The sequence below is a fragment of the Oryctolagus cuniculus genome, chromosome 7, assembly GCF_964237555.1.
Source record: "Oryctolagus cuniculus chromosome 7, mOryCun1.1, whole genome shotgun sequence".
Lineage (NCBI taxonomy): Eukaryota > Metazoa > Chordata > Mammalia > Lagomorpha > Leporidae > Oryctolagus > Oryctolagus cuniculus.
Genome location: NC_091438.1, coordinates 133920955 through 133942151, shown reverse-complemented (window position 1 = coordinate 133942151; position 21197 = coordinate 133920955). Strand labels below are relative to the sequence as shown.

Here is a 21197-nt window from a genome sequence, read left to right as displayed (position 1 = left end):
GTATGTGTGAGGATGCAGAAGAACAGGAACGCCTGGTGAGAATGGAAAATGGTGCCACTTTGCTGCCCTATGACCTAACGATTCTACTCCCAAGAGAAATGAAAGCACATATCCACACAAAAATCTTACACACATGTTCACAGCAGGGTTATTCATAACAGCTAAAAGGTGGAAACTCTCCAAATATCCATCAGTGTGCTAATTTTATACCCATACAATGGAATATTATCCAACCATAAAAGGGAAGGAACAAAGAATAATACAGACTACCACAGTGATGAATGCTGAAAACATTATGTGAAGTTTTAAGAAGCAAGTCACAGAGGACCATATATTGTGTGATTCCACTTACATGAAATGTTCAGAACAGGCGAATCTGCAGAGACAGGAGGAGAGGAGTGGTTGGCCCAGAGCTGGGGTGAGGATGTGGGGCAGGGACTGAGGGATGACTGACAGTACAGGGCTTCTTTTCAGGGGATGAAAATGCCCTGTGGTTCTGTGATGATGGGTACCAAACCTTGTGAATTAACTGAACACTGGATTGTGCGCACTAAGTGTGTGGACTGCATGGTACATGAACTATTTCTCAGGGCTGGCACCATGGCTCACTAGGTTAATCCTCCGCCTGTGGCGCCAGCATCCCATATGGGCGCTGGGTTCTAGTCCTGGTTGCTCCTCTTCCAGTCCAGCTCTCTGCTGTAGCCCTGGAAGGCAGTGGAGGATGGCTCAGGTGCTTGGGCCCCTGCACCCGCATGGGAGACCAGGAAGAAGCACCTGGCTCCTGGCTTTGGATCGGCGCGGCGCCGGCCATAGTGGCCATTTGGGGAGTGAACCAACAGAAGGAAGACCTTTCTCTCTGTCTCTCTCTCTCACTGTCTATAACTCTACCTGTCATAAAAAAAAAAAAAAACACACACACACACATGAACTATTTCTCAGTCAAGCCAGGAACAAGCTTGTCAGTTTGGGGACTGTGTTTGGCTCAGCAGTTAGGACACCCATGTCTCACATCAGAGTGCCAAGGTTGGAAACCTACCTAACTCCAGCTCCTGACTTCAGCTTCCTGCTAATGGGAACCCTGGCAGGGCACTGGTGATGACAGCTCAAGTAGTTGAGTCACCCATGGGGGAGACCTACCTTGTGTTCTTGGCTCCAAGCTTCAGCCCCACCCTAATGCAGTCATTGTGGGCACTTGGGAAGTAACAAAACGATAAGAGCTCTCTGTCTCTCAAACAAGTAAAGAAGTAACTTTTAAAAGAGTGTGACTTTCTAGAAGTTAAACATACCATATCACAGGACCAAACTATCCCATTCCTAGGTATTTGCTCAAGAGAAATGAAAATCTTTGTCCACACAAAGACTTAGGCATAGATGTTCCTAGCAGCTCTGTAGCAGCCACAAACTTGAAACACCTCAAATATCCATCAACAGGCTAAACAAAAATGGGGGTATATGTCCCAACACTGACATAAACCAACAGAATCAACTGTGATGCATGCAACCATGTGGCTAAATCTCAAAATAATCATGAAAAAGGAAAGAAGCCAGGTGATAAAAAAACATATTTTCTATAATCCCCTTTATGGAAATGCCTAGAAATCACAAAGTAAGCCATAAAGACAGAAAATCCATCTGTGGGTGCTGGCGAGGGGAGGGTCACAAGGAAACCTTTGGGAGGTGGTGGATTGTGATGATGGTCTCATAGTTATATACTCATAGCAAAACTGACCAAACTGTACACTTCAAACATGTGCGGCCTATTGTATATCAATTACATCTCACTAAACAAATAGAAAAACAAAGACACAGATCCCAGGGCCACCTCCCCACAGACTCTGACTGGGGAGACCTAGGGGGAGCAGAATAGCTTTCCATGTAACATGCTCCCCAGGAGATCTGAGCGTGGGTCAGATTGGGGCAGCCCGCACTCCTCAGTCTTAGATGTGCATAGGCAACACCTGTGAATATGTTAACAATGTACATTCTGATTAGCAGGTCCCACATGGGGCCCAACAGGCTGCACTGTTCCAACCTCCCAGGTGATCCCAGTGCTGCAAACTATGGAGCACACTTTGCCAAGAGCAAGGGTAAGGAGTTGGAATCATATTCATATGTAGGAAATAATCTAGAGAAAAAGCAAAGCAAGAAAAGCAGCGAGGAGAGCTGGTGGCATTCTTGGAAGGTCAGTTGATCTCCGCACCATGGCAGGTATTTTAGGAAGGGTGGAATATGACCTCATCCGTGGTTGGGGAAGGAGACCCAGCCTGCACTGGGGAGGACAGACCGGAAGGGCAAAGGGATCTGTGCCAAGAAGCTATTGCAGAAACGGGCAGAGGACGTGAGCAGGTTACTCATGGTGGCTCTCTACTCTCTGCTCTCTCACTGGGGAGTGGCTGAGAGCACAGGTTGAAATTCAGCTGTGGGAGACACAGGCTTGTAGATGTGGGAGCTGAGCAAGGCCTGGCTGTTGCAGAGGACTTTGCAGGGCAAGGGGTGGGGGAGGCAGAGAAAAACAGGAGTGTGCAGAAAGGGAACGTGGGAAAACAGGATCCACAGAACAGGCGGAAGGAGGGCAGCTCTGTCACCCTTACTGATTCCATCTCTAGCAGGGCTAATGATGGCCTCCTGCTCTCCCTCCCCACAGCCAGGGCACCATGCAGGATCACAGGCCTCCCTGCAACCCTGGACTCTAGGCAGGTCAGGAAAGAAGTTGTGGGTGCAGTAATGGACTGGACTGTGTCCCCTAAAGGTTCCCTGAAGTCCTAACCCCCAGGACCTCACGGAAACAGGGTTGCTGTTGGTGTGATCTGCTAAGGTGACGTCATCCTGGAGTAGGGTGGGTCCCTACAACACAATGACAGGTGTGCCTCTGAGAAACACAATGGGAGGGCAGTGAGCAGAGGCAGAGGTGGAAGCAATGCAGCTGCAAAGCCAAGGAACACCTAGGAGGAACAGCCATGACCCGGGGTGCCAGAGGCCACAGGACTCTCCCCTGCAGCCACAGAGGCACGTGGCCCTGCAGACGCCCTGATTTCACACATTTTGTCTCCAGATCTGAGTCCGTGCATTTCTGTTAGGTGTGCCACCCAGTTTGCAGTGCATTGTTACGGCAGGCACAGCGCTAATACCACACCCACAGTAGTGTGAGTGTCCTCACTTATTTGTAAATCGCATGTATACCAGGGGGCTTCAGAAAGTTCGCAGAAAGGGGCGGGCATTTAACTGAGTAGCAGAGACCCTGGTTAAGATGCCTAAGTCCCACATACTCTATAGGACCTGGGTTCCACGCCCAGCTCTGGCTCCTGACGTTGGCTTCCTGCTAGTGCAGTCGCTGGGCGGCAGCAGTAATGGCTCAAAAATCGGCTCCTGTCCCCCATGAAGGAAACCTGAATTGAGTCCCTGCTCCCTGGCTTCCGTCCAGTTCAGTCCTGGCCATTGCAGTGGATGGGAGCTCTGTTTTTTGAACCCCTGCCAACCCACGTGGGAGACCAGGATGGGATTCCTGGCTCTTGGCTTCAGCCTGACCCAGACCTGGCTGTTGAAGCCATTAGAGAGTGAACCAGTGGATAGAAGTGCACTCTCTCACTCTCTCGCTCTCTCTCTCTCTCTCTCTTGCTTTGCTTTTCAAATAAATAAGTAAATCTTTTTATAAAAAAACATTCTTGGGGCATGCATTATGGGATTACGGCACAGCAGATTAAGCCACTGTTTGGGGTGCCTTCATCCCATATCAGAGCTCCTCTTCCTCCCTCCTTCTTCCTTTAAAATAAAATAAAAATAAGCAAAAATATAAGAACAAAAACAATTTTTAAGGTTTTTATGATAACCCTGGATCTCAGAGCATCCTTTATTCCTTGTAAAGATTACCTACCTGATTTTTGTAACCAGGCACACAGAAACTGCTATAAATCCGACGGCATGCAGGAGAGCATGCCAACGAGGGCCCTGAGCCCCTGGGTGCTGTGGAACTGCCACCCTGCCCCAGAAAACCACACACACCTACGGGACACAGAAAGACAAAGAGGGGCCTGTGTTGATCTGTATCTTACCTGGCTGTTATGCTTGATTTCTTCCCCATTTTTTTTTAGAAATAGATTGGTAAAGAACATCTACAAAGAACCCACAGCTAACATTACACTTAGTGGTAAAAGAAGAATTGCTGGGGCCAGTGTTGCAGCACTGAGTGGGTTGAGCCACCACTTGGGATGCCCACATCCCAAATCAGAGTGTCTGAGTTCGAATCCCACCTCTACTTCTGATCCTACATGTCTGCTAATGAACACTCCAGGAAGAGCAAGTGATGCGTCTGAGCTCCTGGCTTCAGCACGGCCCAGCCCCGGCTGTTGCAGGCATTTGGGGAGTGAACCAGCAGAGGGAAGATCTCTGTTTCTCTCTATCTCTGTCACTTTGCTTTTCAAATACATCAAAATAAACAAACAAACAAACAAAAAGACAGACTGCTTTCTGGCTAAGATCAGCAAGCAGGCAAAGATGTGTGTCCTCACCACTCTTACTCAGCAATAGCTCTGAAAGTGCCGGCAGCGCTCAAGGCAAGAAATGGAAACAAAAGGCACACGCTTTGGAGAGCAGAAATAAAAGCGTCCCTGTGTGTGGATGGCGCAGAGGTTTCTGTGTCCCCTCACGGGGGCTCAGGTGTCGGAGGCGTGGTGCCCAGGACGGTGGTATTTGGAGGTGGTAGAAGCTTTCAGACTGGGGGCAGGGGGAGCAGGAGGAGGTCTCAGGCCCTTGAAAGGGGTTAGGGTATTTCTTGCAGGACCCTGGTTAGCCCTTGAGAGAGGCTGCTGTAAAAGCTTGGCCCCACCTCATCTCTCTGTGGCTTCCTGTGTGAGATGTGATCCCCTTTCCCACCCCTGCTCCCACCGTTGTCATCTGCCATGAAGTGGCACGGTCCAGAGGGCCCGCGCCGGAGCTGAGCCTGAGCAGGTGCCATGCCCTTGAGCCTGCAGAACTGTGAGCTAAATAAGACGCTCTGCTTCATGCGTGGTCTGCCTCAGCTGTTTTGTTAGAGTAATTCAAAATGAGCTAATTCAGATGCGTGATGACTGGCAGATAACATGAAAATCCCAAGAAATCCGAAAAACACATAGGAAAATAAAAAACCTAGAACCCTTTACTGAGTTCAGCAAGATCACAAGATTTAAGAGCTACATGCAAAAATTAATTATACTTCTAAATACCAGCAGCAAACAGATGGACACTAAAATTAAAAATACAAGCCCGCTTCAGAGATGCAAATAAAAGACATACTCTTTATGGATTGAAAGACACAAGATAATGAAGATGTCAATTCTTCCCCAATGGATGTGCAGGTTTAATTCAAGTCCTACTAAAATTCCAGCAAAAAGTTTTAAAGATATAGACAGAATTATTGCACTATTTATATGGAAAGGTGAAAGAATTAGAACAGCTAAAATGATTTTGAAAATGAAGAGTATAGTGGGGAATCACTCTTAGTGATTTCAAGACTTACTATACAGCTTCAATAATCAAGACCGTGCAGTCTTGGTGGAGAGACACACAGATTGCTGGAACAAAAAGACGGCACAGCAGCCCCAGCCAACCACAGGCAAGAGATTCTGTTGAAGGTGCACAAGCCATTCTATGCAGGAGGGACAGTCTTTTCAGCAAATGCTCTGGCATAACTGGATATACACAGGCAAAATAAACAAAAAGAGCCTGAATTTGAACCTCATACCTTATGCAACAACTATCACATATCATAACAACAAATCACATATCCAAACGGAAATCATAAAACTATAACTTCCAGAAAATAACACAGAAAAAAACTTTCAGGACCCAGGGCTCAGGAAAGTCTCTAGACATAACTCCAAAAGCACAGTCCATTGAAGGAAACATGGAAAATTGGACCTTAGCGACATTTAAAACTTGGGCTTTGTGAAAGACCTTGTCAAGAGAAAGTGGGGCCAGCGCTGTGGTGCCACAGGTTACCAAGCCACTGCCTGCCGTGCTGGTGTCCCCACTGCCTTGCCTTGGATTCTGCTCCCTGACCTGGATGGGGTTTCTGGTTCTTAGCTTCGACCTGACCCAGCCCCAACCACTGAGACTGTTTGGAGAGCAAGCCAGTAGATGGAATATCTCTCCATCTCTCTCTGTCTCTGTTAACTGCATTTAAAGCAAATAAATGAACCTTAAGAAAGAGAGAATGAAAAGTAAGCTACAGACTAGGAGAAAATATTTGTAAATACACATTCAATAAAGGACTAGTACCTAGAACATATATAAAATGTTCAACATTCAATGGTACAAAAAATTTTTTTAAAAAATGCACAGACTCACTGAAGAAGACAGACAGATGGCAGATAAGTACAGGAAAAGCTGTTCATTGAGGAAATGCAAATTAAAACCACGATGAAATACCACTCTACAGCTACCAGAGCTGGTTAAACAAAAACCAGTGACAGCACCAAAAATGCAAGATGTGGGCAAACTGAAGCACTTATCCACTGCCAGGGGCAATGTAAAATGGAACAGATATTCTGGAAAACAGAATGTTTTCTTGTTTCTTTCTTTCTTTTTTTTTTTTTTTTTTTTTGACAGACAGAGTGAACAGTGAGAGAGAGAGAGAGAGAGAGAGAGAAAGGTCTTCCTTCCGTTGGTTCACCCCCCAAATGGCCAATCCGAAGCCAGGAGCCAGGTGCTTCCTCCTGGTCTCCCATGTGGGTGCAGGGCCTAAGCACTTGGGCCATCCTCTACTGCCTTCCCGGGCCACAGCAGAGAGCTGGCCTGGAAGAGGGGCAACCGGGACAGAATCCGGCGCCCCGACGGGGACTAGAACCTGGTGTGCTGGCGCCGCAAGGCGGAGGATTAGCCAAGTGAGCCTCAGCGCTGGCCTCTGGTTTCTTTTTTTTTTTTTTAAGACTTATTTATCTACTTCACCGGCAGAGTGACAGACAGAGAGAGATCTTCCAACCACTGGTTCACTCCCCAAATGATCACAACAGCCTGGGCTAAGTCAGGCCAAAGCCAGGAGCCAGGAACTCCATCAGGCCTCCCACATGGGTGTCAGGGACCCAAGGACTTGGGACATCTGCTGCTGTTTTCCCAAGAGTATTATCAGGCAGCTGGATTTGGGAAGTGGAGCAGCCAGGGCTCAAACCAGCACTCCTATGTGAGATGCCAGCATCATGGACAGCAGCTGAACCCACTGTGCCATAATGCCAGCCCCTGGAGTTTTCTTTAAAAATGAAATGTATCTCTATCATGTGAACTAGAACTGTGCTCTTGGGTATTTACCCAAGAGACATAAACACTTAATTTTAAAAAACCCTGAACTTAGGTTCATAAAAAAGTACACAAATGTTTATGGCAATGTTATTCATAAAAACCTAAAAACCTGGCAAGAACCCAGGTGTCCTTCAATGGGCACCTGTTTAAATAAGCAGTGGCACACCCAACCATGGAACGGCACGCAGCACAGAAAAGGAATGAACCACTGATACAGGCAACAACCACGGCGGACACCCGGAGCACCACGCTGAGTGAAGCCACTCCCAAGACTACACACTGGCTCAGTCCTTGTGTGTAACATTTTTGAAATGCCAAAGTTATAGGGAGCAGATAAGTAGTTGCCAAGGACAAAGGAAAATGGGGGAGTGAGAGGGAAAGAATACAGCTATAAAAGTCAGCAGGAGGAACCCTGGGAGTGTGGGGACTGCGTCGTAGCCGACCGGACGAATGTGGATGTCCTGGTTGTGATTCTGTACTAAAGTTCTGCAAGACGATACCATGGCGGGGGGCGGGGGGGGCAGCTAATGGGCCCATGAGATCTCTAGGTATTATTTCTCATAAGTGCCGTAAATACACTTATCTACAAACTAAAGGCTTGACTTTGTAAGAGGTGGGCAGTTGACACATGGATTAAGACGCTGCTTGGGACACCACACCCCTTACTGGACTGGCTCCCCTCCAGCTCCAGCTTCCTGCTAATGCGCACTCCGGGAGGCAGCAGCCGACAGCACCAGTACTTGGGTCCCTGCCACCCACACAGGAGGCCAAGACTGAGTTCCAGCCTCCGGGCTCTGGCTGGCCCAGCTCCAGCTGTTGCTGGCATTTGGGGAGTGAACCAGTAGATGGTGGATCTCTCTTTGTCTGTCTGCCTTTCAAATACATAAAAAGAAGCAAACCTTTAAAAGTTTAACTGTTAACGATGTTTCCAATAATTAAACAGATAAGCATTCTAGTATATTCATCCCACACCATAATGGGTCATTTTGGGCACACCCGGTTTTGGTGACCACTGCCCTGGGGCCTAGTCCCACTCCCCCACCCCTTCAGTTGGTCTCCACTCTGTCTGAAAGTTGTCTTTCGGAAACACAAATCTGCTCAGGTTGCTTGCCACAATCAGTAGTCTGACACCTAAGGGCCTCTGTGCTCTGGTTTTAGGTATGCACCCTGCACCTGGAACTTGCAGTTGCCAGGGTACCAAACCCAGGCTGAGAGTGAAAGACCTGGGGCCAGGCATAGCGACTTGACTTCGGGGACTGACATGACCTCTGACATCTGATCGCTAACTAAATGCTCGCTGATGCTCAGCCTGCAGCACAACCAATTCCTACTCAAAGGCAGACTATCCCCTCTGCTTTTACTCCCAAAGCCCAGAGGCACCGATTGCACTGCCCTCCCTCCTCCATCCCCTGACCTGGGGAACTGACCTGCAATCACGCCGGCCAGGTACACCAGCCCCACTCGGAGGCCCTTGTGCACCATTTCCAGGGGAATGCCCAACACGAGCTGCATGAAAAGGTTGCCCATGATGTGCTGAACGCTGCGGAGACAAACACTGTCATGAATGCTGTGCCGAACCCAGCGCGTACGCCCTTATTTATTTGAGAGGCAGAGTTACAGAGAGAGAGGGAGAGACAGAGAGGTCTTCCATCTGCTGGTTCACTCCCAAGTGGCTGCATTGGCTGGGGCTGGGGCCAGGCTCAAGCCAGGAGCCAGGAGCCAGGAGCTTCTCCTAGGACTCCCATGTGGGTGAGGGGCCCAAGCCCTGGGTCCATCTTCTGCTGCTTTCTCAGGTGCATTAGCAGAGAGCTGGACCAGAAGAGGAGCAGCTGGAACATGAACCAGCACTCAAATGGGATTCCAGCAACACCAGCAGCAGCTGCACCTGCCACACCACAATAGTTTAAATTTCAATAGGTTTTCAAACAGCCTGTGTGGCATCCTCAGGATATTTAATAAAACAGCGATGTCAAGGGAAACTTCCTTCCCAATTCTACATAAAAAGTTACTTAAGAACATGAGCTAACGTACCTTTCATATACTATAATTTGGTGCATAACATATTTCAACATGGGTGCTTTTTATTACAATTTTTATATTTAAAAAAATCTAGGGTTAGGGAGGAATTTTTGGCCTGGTGGTTTAGACACTGATTACGAAGGCTCCATCTGGGGCCAGCGTTGTGATGCCAGCATCCCATTCAAACCCCAGCTGCTCCACTTCCGATCCAGCTCCCTGCCAATGCACCTGAGAAAGCAGCAGAGGATGGCCCAAGTACTTGGGTCCCTGCCACCCACATGGGAGACCCAGATGGAGTTCTGGATTCCTGGCTTCATCCTTGCCCAACCCTGGCTATTGCAGGGATTTTAGGAAAGAACAAGTGGACAGAAGCTTTTCTCTTTCTCTCTCTCTCTCTCTCTTCCTGCTTTTCAAATAAAATAAAAATAAATAAATTTTTAAATGTATTTATTTTAAATGAAATTCATATCAGCTTGCTTGTCAAACCCCACAAACATCTCTGGAGAGTCTCTGAACAAAATTTTTAAAATCCCACAATGCTTTTTATTTTCTTTAAAGGAGATTTCAGATTAAATCAAAATGTTGAAAAGCAACACAAGGGCCGCATCTTCCAAAGAACAGCAGCTTTTTTTTTTTTTTTTTTTTTTTTTTTTTTTTTGACAGGCAGAGTGGACAGTGAGAGAGAGAGACAGAGAGAAAGGTCTTCCTTTTGCCGTTGGTTCACCCTCCAATGGCCGCCGCGGCCGGCGCGCTGCGGCCGGCGCACCGCGCTGATTCGATGGTAGGAGCCAGGTGCTTCTCCTGGTCTCCCATGCGGGTGCAGGGCCCAAGCACCTGTGCCATCCTCCACTGCACTCCCGGGCCACAGCAGAGGGCTGGCCTGGAAGAGGGGCAACCGGGACAGAATCCGGCGCCCCGACCGGGACTAGAACCCGGTGTGCCAGCACCGCTAGGCGGAGGATTAGCCTAGTGAGCCGCGGTGCCGGCCTAGCAGCTTTTGTATTAGCTTCAGTATTTGCATTTTTCGCACATTTACTTAACAAATCTCAGCCAGTGAGAGGTTCTCTGGGCATCAGTCACCCTCAGGGCCACATGCGTGCCCAGCCTTGGCCATCACCGCCAGGCCGTCTGCAAAGATGTGGGAGAGGGAACACGTCATGCGGCACACAGTGGTCTGGCAAGGAGAGGGGCACCAGGTTTCCAGAGACATCACACATGAAGGGGATTAGAAATGTCTGCCCCGGAAGTTGAAGAAGAAGGTCAAGGAAAGCCACACCGCCCTCTGAGAACTCCTTGAGGACGAGGTGAACAGTGAAAAACCTCACAGAATCCACACCCCCACCCCCGCCTTTGTCTCTGCTGCTTGAGGTAGGACTAGAAGTGGCACAGAGACACAATCCTGCCATGTGCCTGGAGCAGAAATACTGAGGTCCTCTGAAGATTTAGTAATTTATTTATTTGAAAGGCAGAATGACAGAAAGAGGTGGCAGGCAGAGAGAGAGAGAGAAAGAACTTCCATTCACTGGTTCACTCCCCTAAGTGGCTGCACCAGGCAGGGCTGGGGCCAGGAACTTTCCTATGTGGGTCGGCAGGAGCCCAAGCACTTGGCCATCTTCCACAACTTTCCCAGGCTCATTCGCAGGGAGCTGGATTAGAAGTGGAGCAGCCACGACTCGAACCGGTGTTCTGGTTTGGGATGCTGCAGGTGACAGCTTAACCAGCTGAGCCATAATGCTGGCCCCAGAAATACTAGTTTTGTTCTATTGTTGTTTTCATTCAAATTTTATTCATCCATTGAATCTGTGTCATCCACAAAGCCATCCCTCTTCTGATCTTTCTCCCTGTCTTTTGCTATTTTACTGCAGCTAGCCCAACACCTGTTTCTCTTATCCCAAGTCTGCCTCCTCCAGGGAGGCTGCAGGAGCTCACACTGACCTGGCCACAGGCAGCTGTGTCACATAGTTCTGGCCAGTGAGATTACAAGGAAGAGCACGTTAGATGTTTAAGGGAGATTCTCTCTTGACAAAAGGGATGATGCATCACCACCTGTGTCACTCCTTCCCTTTCTTTTGGCTTTGAACGCAGTGGTAACAGCAGTCAACTTGCAACCACGTGAGAAAGGCTAAGGGGGACAGAGGTGTCAAGATAGGACCTAGAGCCCTGGCTTTATTCAGCTGATGAACTAACTGGCTACCTCTGTTCTCAAACAGGAAATAAAACAGGCTCTATTTGGTTAAGCCCCTGTTATTTTTATTATTATTATTAATATTATTATTATGTTACATGGATTCAGAAGCATTCTACCCTGTGCCACCCCATATGTGAAATGTGCAACACAGCCCTGTGAATTCTGAGTGCCTTACTATGTGTCAGGTACTGGGAAAATGAGAGCGATTGTGTCATTTAATTGTAGCACCCTTATGAGGGAGGTGCTATTACCCCATTTTATAGAGGAAGAACCTGAGGCATAAAAAAGGTTAACTAACTATTGTATGCTGTTACACTGTACTGCCTCAGACTAATATTTAGCTGACTGCTCCCCTTTATAATTTTAAAGCCCTTGCATGCAGGACCCACATTTGTTCAGGATTTACTTGTTAAGTGAGAAACCAGTGTGTACAGAAGCAATTGCTGGTTTCATCTCTGGCTTACCAAGCCTCTGAGTCCTGTATCCCATACCTACTTCGTCCTCAGCCAAAAGAGTCATCTACCTGTTCAAGCCTTGGGCTGGACAGGTTGCATGGACAAGGTTGGCCTCATCTGACATCACGGGAGTCCAGCCAAGAGGCGGGGCCAGCACCAAGGCGCTCGTAGCTGGATGGGCTCAGGACGCTGAGCGGGATCACTGAAAGCCATCAGCATGTAAGACTATAACAAGACAGGCACTGGACCTCCTGTTGCCTGCATTATCTCGGCTGGATGCCAGCATTACACACTCAGCACACCAGTCACAAGTTCACTTTCTGCAAGTGTGAAGTAGTGCCGGAGGGAACCGGTGATTCAGCTCTACCTCTTCCTGACCTAAAGGGATCATTTAACAACATCCAACAACTGGTGGGCCATACTGTTGGTTTGGTAATGACTTGGTCTCTACTCACTAATATTGCTATTTCAGAACTGACTTCAGGCAGTTATAATGAAACATAAAGTACTCTGGCCTTAAGAGTTAGCACTAATGAGTGAAGTTGTAGCCCTGCAACTTAGCTGTGTGACTTGGAGCAAGTAACTGCATCATCTAAGCCTCAGACAAAGAACAGTAGGAGTTAATACTTGCCTTCTAGGGAACTTGTGAAAATCAAACAAGATAATGGATGTGAAAGTGTCCTACCAATGATAAAGCACCGGGGGCGGGCATTGGGTGCAGTGATTAAGATGCAGTCTGGCAGGGCAGGCGCTACAGTGGAGCAGATAAAGCCACCTGCAGTGCTAGCATCCGTATGGGTGCCAGTCATGGCTGCTCCACTTCTGATCCAGCTCTCTGCTGTGGCCTGGGGAAACAGTAGAAGATGGCCCAGGTGCTTGGGCCCCTGCACCCAAGTGGGAGACCCAGAAGAACCTCCTGGCTCCTGGCTGGAGATTGGCGCAGCTCCAGCCGTTGTGGCCATCTTCGGAGTGAACAAGCGGATGGAAGACTTCTCTCACTCTCTGCCTCTCTGTAACTCTGCCGTTCAAATAAATAATCTTTTTTAAAAAATAATAATTTAAAAAAAAGATGCAGCCTGGACACCCGAATTCCCTATCAGAGTGCCTGGGTTTGGTGCCTTGGGCTGGCTCCTGACTGCAGCCCACTGCCGATGTTCACCCTGGGAGGCAAGCCAGTGACGGCTCTGCATGGTTCTCTGCCACCCACATGGGAAAACCAGATGGAGTTGCAGGCTCCTGGCTTTGACCTGGCCCAGCCCCAGATGTTGTGGACACTTGAGGAATAAACCAACGAATGAGAGAGCTCTGTCTCTCTCTTACATAAAAATAAATACATAAAATTTTAAAATAATAATAGTGCACCAAACACACATTAGGGGTTACAATCACTTTATCATCGCTTCTGACCCCAGAAACTACACTGCCAGTCCTTACCCAGCATGCACCAGCATGTATGAGATAAACCTCCAGGCTTCCTGCCTCTTCTCGGGCCTGTAGATGAAGGGACTCTCCAGGATGCCTGTGTCCAGGGTGATCCACTGCTTCTGAGGCTTCCACACGGCATAGTAAATAAACACTGCCAACTGACAGGGAGGAGCAGGCAGGAATGTTAGCCACAGCCAGGTGCGGTAGGTGTGTTTCCAAAGATGAGCTCTCAAGTGGGCCACCCCATGGCACAGGCTCGGAAGATGACAGCAATTAAATGTCTCCACCAGGGCCAGTGCCATGGCTCACTTGATTAATCCTCTGCCTGTGGCACAGCATCCCATATGGGTGCCGGGTTCTAGTCCCGGTTGCCCCTCTTCCAGTCCAGTTCTCTGCTGTGGCCTGGGAGGGCAGCAGAAGATGGCTCAGGTGCTTGGGCCCCTGCACCCGCATGGGAGACCAGGAGGAAGCACCTGGCTCCTGGTTTTGGATCGGTGTAGCTCTGGCCACAGTGGCCATTTGTGGGGTGAACCAACGGAAGGAAGACCTTTCTCTCTGTCTCTCTCTCTCTCTCACTGTCTAACTCTATCAGTCAAATAAATAGATTTTTAAAAAAATGTCTCTACCAGGGGCTAGCACTGTGGCAGAATGGACTAAGCCTCTGCCTGCAGCACCAGCATCCCACGTGGGTGCCAGTTCGTGTCCTGGCTGCTCCTTTTCCGATCCAGCTCTGTGCTATGGCCTGGGAAAGCATTAGAAGATGGCCCAAGTGCTTGGGCCCCTGCACCCATGCGGGAGACCCTGAAGAAGCTCCTGGCTCCTGGCTTCGGATCGTCTCAGCTCTGGCCGTTGTGGCCATCTGGGGAGTGAACCAGCAGATGGAAGAACTTTCTCTCTGTCTCTCCCTCTGTCTGTAAGTCTATCTCTCAAAAAAAAAAAGTCTCCACCACTCTCCACTCTGGTCAGGCCCTGCCAGGGTTAGGGGCAGCGCTCGTGGACACCCTGATCTCTACCAACCCTTCCCCTCATTTAAATCCCTACTGCCCATCTCCCCACCCTACCAGTTGATCTTCCACTTACTACTTAATATGAGTCAGCAGTGCCTTCAGCAGGAAAAGGGGAAATCCTAACGTTACACTGGAGAAACCTGGCAAACGGTGCCTTAACCAAGCAATGAGCGTCAGTGTCGTGGTGATGGCCTATGGATGTCTTCTGCTCCACCATGCAACCTGATGAGATCATGTCCCCCTGTGGTATTCTTTCCCCACACCCACAATCTACGCTACTCATGTGCAAAACACCAGACCAACCCAGACTGGGGGACCTTTTACAGGCTGTGTGTCCTACCAATGATAAAGCACCGGGGGCGGGCATTGGGTGCAGTGATTAAGATGCAGTCTGGCAGGGCAGGCGCTACAGTGGAGCAGATAAAGCCACCTGCAGTGCTAGCATCCAGGTCAGAGGAGCCTGGGAACGCAGAACAACTCGGTGCAGTGGGAGACCCAGGACCGGAGGGCAGCAGAGGACTGGGAAGAGGACACTCATAGAAAAACCTGGTCAAATCCAACGAAGTCTCGAGTTCAGTTGGTAGCAACAGACCAAGGCCAGGGTCTGAGTTTTGCTAAATGTGTGGTAGAAAATGGAAGATATTACCAGTGGGAGAAACGGAAGAGTGATGTGCAGGAGCCCTCTGTATGCCCTTTGCAACTTGTGTATACAACTGAAGTTGTTCCGAAATTAAAAATGTATCTTTAACCTTTTTTTCAATTGATATTTCTGTGCGAGGCAGATGTCTCAGCACCTGCTCCATGACCCTTCTCGGAAAAGTGCCTTCTGAATAGTACGCATTGTCTAAGCAGTTGTGCTCCGTCCCATGTGACCTTGTCCCATTCTTCTCCAAGCCCCTGCCCGCCGCTCAGCACCCCCACCACATGCACTCACAGCTGACCCGAGCACGGCACCACAGCTGATCCCTGGGCTCGGAGGGGAGGAGCAGAAGGAATGCAGAATGCAGACACCCATCTGAAGCTTCTGCCTGTGCCCTGGATCCTGGTGACTTCCCAGCTGCAGGCCATCTCACCAGAAAACCCCTCTACAGAAGACAGACCCCGACAGCCTGAGGAGAGCTGCCAAGAACGCTTCCACACAGGCCTGTCTCTGCTGGAGCCCTAAGAGGCTTGCTCCCTGCCACGGTTAATTTACTGCTCAGTGAGGCTCGGGTACTAGGGCAGCCAGATGTCTGTTCAAACATTGTTCTAGATGTTTCTGTAAGGGTCTTTCTGTAGGTGAGATTAACATTTAAATCAGTAGACTTTGAGTAAAGCAGATTGGGTGGCTCTCATCCAATTATTTGAAGGTCTTAATACACAAAGTGTGCCCTTCATTAGGAAGAGAGAATTCTGGAAGCATCTGCCTTCGGCCTTGAGCTGCAAATCCTCCCTGGATCTGCAGTCTGCTCGCCTGCCCTGCAACCTTTGGACTTGCCAAGCCTCCACAATTATTTGTGTGAATTCCTTAATATAAATCTCAGTCTCCCTTCCTCTGTCTACACACATGCACACACATATGACATGTGCACACCTACTGATTCTGTTTTTCTGGAGAACCCTGATTAGCACAGTCCCTGATAAGGAAGCTGACGCATAAATGGGGACCAAGAGGATGACAAGATGGACTTCCTACTGTCCCTGAGTTTCCTCCCCTCAGGCAGCCAGGCTCTGCAGATGCCTTTATGAGACTGTACAACACGGGAGATAAAGCTAAGTGTTCTGAGGCTGCCCAGTCGCCAAGGTGCAACCTGGGGGAAGTCATTCCACTCTCTAGGCCCTGCAGTCTTTTCTGGAAAACAAGGGAAGACTAGACCAGAGTCTGAAAACACACCACATGCTGCCCAGAAATCCACCATTAGAAAGTCGAATTTTTTTCCTACGAAAATTCAAAGGCAACTTATAACTTTTCTAAACATATGGCCCAAACTGCCCTTGCTAACTGATCTTACTTGGCTCATAAGGAAAAGCCAATTTGCAACCCCAAGATTATCTGATTTCCAAAGACCCCACCAGCTAAAATGAAGGGAGCCAGTAGAGTTGCAGTCACTGCTGGGAAGGGGATTTGTCTGACAAATGGACCATAACCCCTGGCCAGCAGTGACCAGGAGCATAGGAAAAGAGGAGGCTCCAGAGAGGGGCGGGCAAAGGTTCCACGTGTGCTGTCCTGTCCCTGCTCAGCCCCCTCCCTTCCCACTCCCAGTCTATTTGCAGCTCCCCAGGAGGACCAGGACCCCTACCCACCGCCACATTTACCTCCGCCAAGCTGATGGAGATGATGAACAGAGGGGGCGGGAGGCAGTTGGCCCTCTCCAAGTAGGTTCTCCGGACCTTCTCAGGAAGCATCCACTTTGAGACAATCCTGTGGACCTTCCTAGCCTTGGGGGGAGCTGCATCTCCCCCATCCTCTCTCATCCGCTCCTCTTCCTCCAGCTCTTCTTTCCCTTCTCTGTCCATACTCAGGTTCACACTCTCCATCTCCAAGTCGTGAGCAACAGCCATTGTCCACCTAAAAGGGACACGAAAGGCAGGGAGAACAGGTGACCAGATGGTCTTCATTCAGGCCGTGGCTCTGCTGGGCTTTGGCACAACCACTGGTTTCCAAAGTCAAAATGGCATAGACTCCTAAATGGACCCAAAGTTTTTACTTTATTAATCATTTTAAAAAGCATGAGCCTTGAGCCAGATGACTGGGATAGAACGTGATTCCCCCATGTAACAGTTATAAGGAAACTTAGGGAAGTCACTTCAAATTATATCTTCTCGGGCCAGCACTGTGGCACAGTGAGTGAAGCAGCTGCCTGCAATACCAGCATCCCATATGACAGCCAGTTCGAGCCCCAGCTGCTCCATTTCTAATCCAGCTCTCTGCTAAGGCAGCTAGGAAGGCAGTGGAAGATGGCCCCAAGTGCTTGGCCTTCTGCCATCCATGTGGGAGACCCAGATGGAGTTCCAGGTTTCTGGCTTTTGCCTGGCCCAGCCCTGGTCATTGCAGCCATTTGAGGAGTGTCTCTCTCACTCCACCCCCTCCCTCTATAACTCTGTTTCAGATAAATAAATAAATCTTTTAAAAATTGCATTTGTGAATCTGTCACCTTTTATTTATCTGCTCATCTGCTGACGAACATTTGGGTTGTTTTCAGCTTTGGGCTGTTGTGAATTCAGCTGTTGTGAACATCCTTATAGAAGTTTTTGATTTAATACCTGTTTTCAATTCTTTGGGGTACAGACATACGAGGGGAACTGCTGGGTCATAAGGTAAGTTTATATTTAACTTACTGGGAAGCCCTCAGATTCTATTTTACAGTGGGGAAAATGGCAGCACTGGCATCATGGCCTTCCTGGGAAGATCATTTGAGACAATACATGTAAAGCACTCGACATGGTATCTGGCAGGTGGCAAATGCCCCATAATTATTAGTTGCCATTGCCAATGGATGAGTGGCAGGAGTGTGGAAGGACGGCTAGATAGATAGGTGGGATGGAGCTGAGCCTGCAGCCTATTTTCACACAGAAGTTACTGGGAGTCAGATCAAATCCAATTTATTTTTTTTTAACTTTTATTTAATGAATATAAATTTCCAAAGTACAGCTTATGGATTACAATGGCTTCCCCCCCCCATAACTTCCCTCCCACCCGCAACCCTCCCCTTTCCCTCTCCCTCTCCCCTTCCATTCACATCAAGATTCATTTGCAATTCTCTTTATATACAGAAAATCAGTTTAGCATATATTAAGTACAGATTTCAACAGTTTGCACCCACATAGAAACACAAAGTGAAAAATACTGTTTGAGTACTAGTTATAGCATTAAATCACAATGTACAGCATATTAAGGACAAAGATCCTACATGAGGAGTAAGTGCACAGTGACTCCTGTTGTTGACTTAACAAATTGACACTCCTGTTTATGGCATCAGTAATCTCCCTAGGCTCTTGTCATGAGTTGCCAAGGCTATGGAAGCCTTTTGAGTTCACTGACTCTCATCATATTTAGACAAGGTCGTAGTCAAAGTGGAAGTTCTCTCCTCCCTTCAGAGAAAGGTACCTCCTTCTTTGATGACCTGTTCTTTCCACTGGGATCTCACTCGCGGAGATCTTTCATTTAGGTGGTTTTTTTGTTTGTTTTGTTTTGTTTTTGTTTTTTTTGCCAGAGTGTCTTGGCTTTCCATGCCAATCCAATTTATTTTTAAATTCACCTCAATAGGCAAGGTTCCACATCACAACAGATCACATCCAATAAACTTGGGGAAGAAGAGAATTCTCTTTAACTTTTCTTCTCTGCAGTAACTTTTCTGAAAATAAAGTTCTCTCCCCTTCACTGCATCTTTCGCCCTCCTACACACTCACCCCTCAGGGTCAGTCACTTGGTCTGCAGATGCACCCATTTTATTCATTTCCCTTGAATATTGATGATTATTTCTTGTTTTTGCCACTTCCTATAATTGACAAAATTACAGTGTGTATTTGAGAGCATCAGCTTTTCACCACCAATATTAAAATATTTTAAAAATAAACTATGGGCCGGCACTGCAGCTCACTAGGCTAATCCTCCACCTGTGGTGCCGGCACCCCAGGTTCTAGTCCCAGTCAGGACACCAGATTCTGTCCCGGTTGCCCCTCTTCCAGGCCAGCTCTCTGCTGTGGCCTGGAAGTGCAGTGGAGGATGGCCCAAGTGCTTGGGCCCTGCACCCCATGGGAGACCAGGAAAAGCACCTGGCTCCTGCCTTCGGATCAGCGCAGTGCGCTGGCCGCAGCGCACTGGCTACAGCGGCCATTGGGGGGTGAACCAACGGCAAAGGAAGACATTTCTCTCTGTCTCTCTCTCTCTCACTGTCCACTCTGCCTGTCAAAAATAAATTAATAAATAAATAAATAAACTATGGTCTGGCACTGTGGCGTAGTGGGTAAAACCATCATCTGCAGTGCCGGCATCCCACATGAGTGTCTGTTCGAGTCCTGGCTGCTCCACTTCCAATCCCGCTCTCTGCTATGGCTAAGGAAATCAGGAGAAGATGGCCCAAGTCCTTGGGACCCTGCACCAGCATTGGAGACCCAGAAGAAACTCCAGGCTCCTGGCCTCAGATTGGACCAGCTCCAGCCATTGGAGTCACTTGGGGAGTGAACCAGTGGATGGAAAACCTCTCTCTCTCTCTCTCTCTCTCTCTCTCTCTCTCTGCTTCTGCCTCTTTGTGACTCTGCCTTTCCAATAAATAAATATAAATAAACTCTATTAGGGATGATTAACACAGTCTGAACAAATCCTATCGTAAATTTAAATGCCACCCACAATCATTTTATAAGGAAGTAAACTTTCACATCCCTAACAACACACTGTATATTTATAAAAGGAACTAGAAAAATGAGGATTGTATTTCTCACCCAATTTTCTCTTTTCTCCAGATTTCAAAAAGTTTCCAAGCATTTTACAAGTGCAAGCCCAGTTTAGGTCGGTTTGTGAGCTGTAGTTCCCACGCTGAAACGAGGTGCGGCCAAGACTCACGTCCCGAGTGCTCGCTCCCTTGGCATGCGCAGCACAGGGATCTGACGTGGGGCTCCAGCTACCCTGGGCGCTGGCAACAGACAAACGTTGGCAGCAATGTGCAGCGTTTTCCTTCTACCTCTCTTCTCGGTCAACCGCAAGCACGCCCAGCGTCCATACCTGTGGGACTGCCCGGCTCCCTGAGGACAAGGGCCACTGTCCGAGTCACCTTATCTGCAACACCTGCTGCTGTGGCGCTCAGAGGTGTTCCTTCCACTCTGTGACCGTCCCAGCTCTCCCACTCCTGTTGATCTTCCACCCCACACCTGAACCGCCAAGTGCAGCCAACCACCTTGGCAATACGACCAATCCAACTGGCAATGGTGAGAAATGCTGATGGCATTCCTCATGTTAGGGGGCTGTGAGCAGGCAGTAAAAACTGATGTGGCCTGTTGGAAGGCAATGGGGAAGCAGCTATGAACTAGAAAGAGGACAGGCCTTTCAAGAGAACCCTTCCAGAAATCTACACCACAGATGCACTGGAGCAAGCGTGCACGCTATATTGCAAGGACGTTCAGTGCAGAACCATTTTGGAGAAATGATAAAGAACCCGGAAAGCCATCAGTGGAGGTGCTGCATTTTCTGACAATTCTAATTCTTCGAACTGACATCTGCTCACCAGCACTTCCGCTCCTGGGTCAAGGTTCCCTTCCAGAGGGCCTCAGAAGGCAAGCCTAATCTAAGGTCATTAATCTTGTCCTTGTGAGGGTGGGGCCTGAAAACGAACTCTACAGGTTCTCTAGGCCAAAGGTGGGACACGAGGCCTTAGACACACTCTTTGGATTACCAGAACTTCGGGAGACTCAACTGAATACAGCAGCATCTCAAAACAAAACAAGGGGCAGCAGTTCTAACACACAAGAGTCTGCCAGAGACTCATCCATGCTCTCCAGTGATTTACGTGATCACTCTGGGTCCTAGGGTCGCTAACAGAGTGGATTTTTACTGCACTGTACCAACTGTGCTTCCTCACCCAGTAAGCAAAGATCACGTGAGTTTCTTGAACTTTCTTCCATGTTGGCTTGTTGTTATACCACACCTCCTACCTCTTATCTGCAGAGAGTTGCAGCTGCATACTGTTGAAATGCCACACATGTGCAGACCAAAACTGGGTGGCCCTGTCATCAATGTTCTCATCCTACTGGAATGCAAGACGTGGGGTGGATTGTTAGCTTCTAACCTTCTGGTTAAAACTGGAGATGGAGCCCTGCGTTATGGTATATCAGGTTAAGACGCAGCCTGCAATGCTAGCA

General features: G+C 48.5%; 1 protein-coding gene and 1 long non-coding RNA gene across 4 annotated transcripts in view; one reads left to right on the top strand and one right to left on the bottom strand.

The window, feature by feature from the left end:
* The window catches only part of RHBDL2 (rhomboid like 2), a 51918-nt gene that overhangs the window by 14654 nt on the left and 16067 nt on the right, over positions 1 to 21197 (bottom strand). For all 3 annotated transcript variants that reach the window (XM_070078725.1, XM_002715202.5, XM_008265525.4), the window contains 3 exons: positions 16659 to 16911; positions 13366 to 13514; positions 8697 to 8809 (listed from right to left, as the gene is read on the bottom strand). In XM_070078725.1, the coding sequence (XP_069934826.1) occupies positions 8697 to 8809; positions 13366 to 13514; positions 16659 to 16904 (508 nt within the window). In that variant the 5' untranslated portion in view covers positions 16905 to 16911. The remainder of the gene's footprint in view (positions 1 to 8696; positions 8810 to 13365; positions 13515 to 16658; positions 16912 to 21197) is intronic.
* LOC138850675 (uncharacterized) overlaps positions 1 to 21197 on the top strand; it is a 50163-nt gene that overhangs the window by 25137 nt on the left and 3829 nt on the right. Inside the window, exon 4 of the long non-coding RNA XR_011390769.1 lies at positions 19806 to 20935. This is a non-coding gene — a long non-coding RNA (uncharacterized lncRNA). The remainder of the gene's footprint in view (positions 1 to 19805; positions 20936 to 21197) is intronic.